Below are 3,949 nucleotides of genomic sequence, written 5' to 3'. Positions count from 1 at the left end.
ATATAAATATGTTATGGTAAAATCGGATCACTTTTTTCCTCATGTTGTCTTGAGTTCACCTGCAGGGAGGGAGTCATGATGCAGCCAGGCACAACACTTCAGGCGGCTGCCAACAGTGAAAATGATTGCAGTGTAAATGCATAATGCTATTAAGTAGCTTTATATTTGCCCACGGGTGTTTTTAGCTTATCCTTGCCATCATCAGAACTGGTTTCCCCCGTTCTTTTTCACACACTCTCTTATGGAGCAGAGAGAATTTGTCAGATTATCACTGCGGTTGTTTGGGAGCTGGCAAATCTTATTTCGTAGGAACCCATTCAGTTGGCTCTTAGCAGCAGGGAACATGGATTCAGCATTCAGACGACAAACCCAGACGGGCGTAGTATGTCAGACTCATCAAAAAATCACCATGTGAAAATCCTTCTTAGTCAGACTGGTGAACATACTGTACTGTCATTACATACATGTCAAGTTGTATGGATTGTCAGCAAGTTACACAGATTCTCCCCCATTTTTGCTGGTATCCAGATGAACAAAGAAATCCCACAGACATTTCAAATCACACATATTTCATTTTCAAAGATTCAGCTTCAAATTTATTTTCCCTCTCGGAACCTGTAGGATGTAAATAAGCCAGAAACAGTAAATGAAATTAAATAACCCTCTCCCAACTTGCTCTGCCCCTAGAAATAAGTTTGACACGTCTCCCCATCCTCCTTTCCCTTCTCCTCTGCGCTGCAGCTGCTTTCATTTCTGCTCCATGTTGTGTCTTTCCCTACAATTGACCGACCATTTGTCATTTAACAACCCACACACACACACTTCATTCCCACCCATGTTGAATTGTGTGTGAGAAATACGTATTTTTTTGTGAAAACTACAGATTTTTGAGGGTAAAGATGCAGGTAAGTGTCCGAAGGGGTTGACATGTAAGCATTTGGGTTTGCTCAGTGGTGGGCACAGTTCCCCTAAAGCACTAATAGGGGAACTAATTTCCTGATTAGTGCTTTAGGGATTTTGCTAATTTTAAAATTCATTAGTGAATTAGCACTTACTAAATTTATAGGCTAAATTTAGAAGCACTAAGTGAGGTCCATAAATGTTATTGATCAATGCTAATGTTAACAGCTGACGGTGAAAGCTGTCACACATTTTGTTCATATGTGTGTCACTTATCCACTAGGTGACAATATATTGACAATATACTGTATGAACTCAAATACAGCTGTGGAATGTCAATGATAAGTCTTAAGAGAGCAACATGGCAATACGTGACTAATGTTGTCTGTTGAAGAATGTTAATGGTTTGATTGGGTTATTTTAGTGCTTTAGAATTAGGTTATCCTAATTTTTTAGTGCATTAGTGCTTTAGAATTAGGGGACCTAAATATATGAGTCAGTGTTTAAGGGCTAGTGGTAATAATTTTTAGATTAGTGCTACCCACTACTAGGTTTGCTAAATAGCTTCCTTGATATGCTAACTTACTTTGATGACTCAAACAGATTTTAGTTTTCTTTTTGGTAACAAACTTTTCTCATTTGGTTATAAAAATAGACATCAGTAATTAAGTACAATTTTTAGAAATTTGAAGTTGAGATTTTCAAAAAATCACACAAAAAAGGAACTCAAAGGGAATTCCTTTTTTTCTTTTCCTTTTTTTGGCACATAAACCAAATATACATCAAAACAATAGGATTTTAGTCTTCTGTCACTCAGTCCATCTCTTCCAGTTATCGGACTTTCTCTTAAATTCAACCAAAATTTCGACTGTACACACACAAATCTCTCTGGACTACAGTTTGTTATATTGTCCTGTCCTGTCCTGTCCTGTATCCTACATAAAACAGTGTAAGAACATAATTCACATTTGAATACACATTTATGTTCTTTTTGCCTGCCTCTAATTAACTTTGCAGTCAGAGTGACAGACACGTGTATTGTCACCATGGTGACATTAATGTAATGAGCCACCAGCAGTAGTTTTAATGTTTCTTTTTATCTTTGTTCTCTTTGCACTTTTTATGCAGCGTGTCCATTTAAATGTAGGCCTTTTTCTTTCTTATTTCAAGTCATTACACAGTTGATGTTGGCATTTTATGCATTCGCTGCCTTGGCATTTTCAGAATTTCTTCAGACGTTTTCTAGTTTATTCTGTGAGTCTTTGTTTGCTTGTTTAGTGTTGCAACACTAGACAGATATTTCTATGTTAAATAACAAATATAGTTTGCTGACTTTCTCATCTCCAAAGAGAAAGGGTGGAAATGTTTTTTTTTTTCTTAAAATTTCTCTAGGTTTGATATTTTTATAGTTTATTTTGTTTCTATTTTTCCCACCACTGTAAATATAAAGTGTTTGTTTGTTTTTTGACCAAGATGTGTTTGTTCCTACACTTTGTTTCTTGTATTCATTCTTCATTCCAATCTTTGTGAGTGCTAATTCTTGTTTGGATTTTGCCTGAGAAGTCATCTTCAAACATATATTTTTTTCCCTAATCTACAGATATATTAATTCTTTTTTTTTCTTCTGTGTGTTTCGTAATTACAACATAGTAGTATTGCCAAACAGCAGACTGTATGAAGTTGGGATGACTGTCAACAAACTTGAATGAAGTTTATCATTTGCATTGCAAGATAATTGCAGTATCAAACAGAATCAAATTGTGTGTGTGTTTATTTCCCAGCATTTTTTCCCTATTGTAAATTAAGCTTTATTCAGACATTATTAAAGAGTTCCATATTATTAAATGTTGTCCTTTTTATTGCTGTTTGTTCTAGAAACAAACAAACAAACAAACAAACAAACAAACATTCTGGAGCTCCAAGTCAACGTTCTGTTTTAATATCAGTGAAAAAATGAGACTGGAATGTGAGAATGGTTTTGGCTTGGCTGCATCACTGAAGCTTACAGGGCTTTGCTCATGAAAGCTTTGTAAATATGCTAGGCATTAGAACAAAGCTTAGCTCTAATGGTTTCTGCGTTGGCCCTAACAGATGCTGTTTACATGCAGGAAATTTCTGTGCTGACTGTTTTGAGAGATGTTATTTCTTTTGTTCTGACTATCTAACTTTTTTGTCTATCATTGATATGTATGAATAAATAATCCGTGTCCCAGTGTAATGATTTTACCATTTTAGCTACGAGACCATTAGCAGTTAAGGATTTTCAATTTTTTGTTAAGTGTGTCTGGTCACCAAACTGTCAAACAAGATAAGTTGTACTGGTGCAATCCGGGTTTTTTTTGTTTGTTTGTTTTTGTTTTTTTTTAGTTCAACATTTAAGATTTAGTTACTTGAAGCAATAAAAGTTGCACCAGTCACATTTCAAGTGCATTAAATTTTAACATTAATTATTAACCTTGCCGAGGGTACGTAATTCTTTTCTTTCTCCTCAGGCTACAGATCCTGATGCTGGAGCTAATGGCCAGGTTTACTACCGAATTGTCAATCATCCTGACTTGTTTGTAATCAATGCTAATGGAAGCATCTACACAAGAGTGCCTCTGGACAGGGAGTTAAGGAGCGACTATGAGCTGGTCATTGAAGCCTCGGATGGGGCAGTGGATCCGAGGCGGACTACGCTGACGGTCACGGTCAAGGTTTTGGATATAGATGACAACAGTCCAGTCTTTTCCCAGGAAATCTATATGGTGAATGTACCTGAGAACACTCCTGTGGGAACTGTAGTTCTGAAACTAAGTGTAAGTTTATTTTCAAGTCAATGTATTTATTATTTATTTATGTATTTTTTGCTATCATTTAGAGATGATCAGATCACATTGTATTCCATCCATCCATCCATCCATTTTCTGTACACGCTTCTTCCTTTTCAGGGTTGCGTGGGTCACTGGTGCCCATATCCAGCAGTCACRGTGYRAGGGGCAGGGTACACCCTGGACAGGTCGCAAGTCCATCACAGGGCCACACATAGAGACAAACGAGACAAACAACC

At 36.6% G+C, this 3,949-nt stretch overlaps 1 protein-coding gene across 10 annotated transcripts in view; it reads left to right on the top strand.

Annotated features, from left to right (window-relative positions):
• The window catches only part of LOC106513529 (protocadherin-15), a 207,090-nt gene that overhangs the window by 122,119 nt on the left and 81,022 nt on the right, over positions 1 to 3,949 (top strand). For all 10 annotated transcript variants that reach the window (XM_014002479.1, XM_014002461.1, XM_014002432.1 and 7 more), the window contains one exon: positions 3,393 to 3,698. In XM_014002479.1, coding sequence (XP_013857933.1) covers positions 3,393 to 3,698 — 306 coding nt within the window. The remainder of the gene's footprint in view (positions 1 to 3,392; positions 3,699 to 3,949) is intronic.

The sequence above is a fragment of the Austrofundulus limnaeus genome, unplaced genomic scaffold (assembly GCF_001266775.1).
Source record: "Austrofundulus limnaeus strain Quisiro unplaced genomic scaffold, Austrofundulus_limnaeus-1.0 Scaffold0, whole genome shotgun sequence".
NCBI lineage: Eukaryota > Metazoa > Chordata > Actinopteri > Cyprinodontiformes > Rivulidae > Austrofundulus > Austrofundulus limnaeus.
The sequence above is the reverse complement of the archived record's forward strand: the minus strand, read 5'-3'. Positions and strand labels throughout refer to the sequence as shown.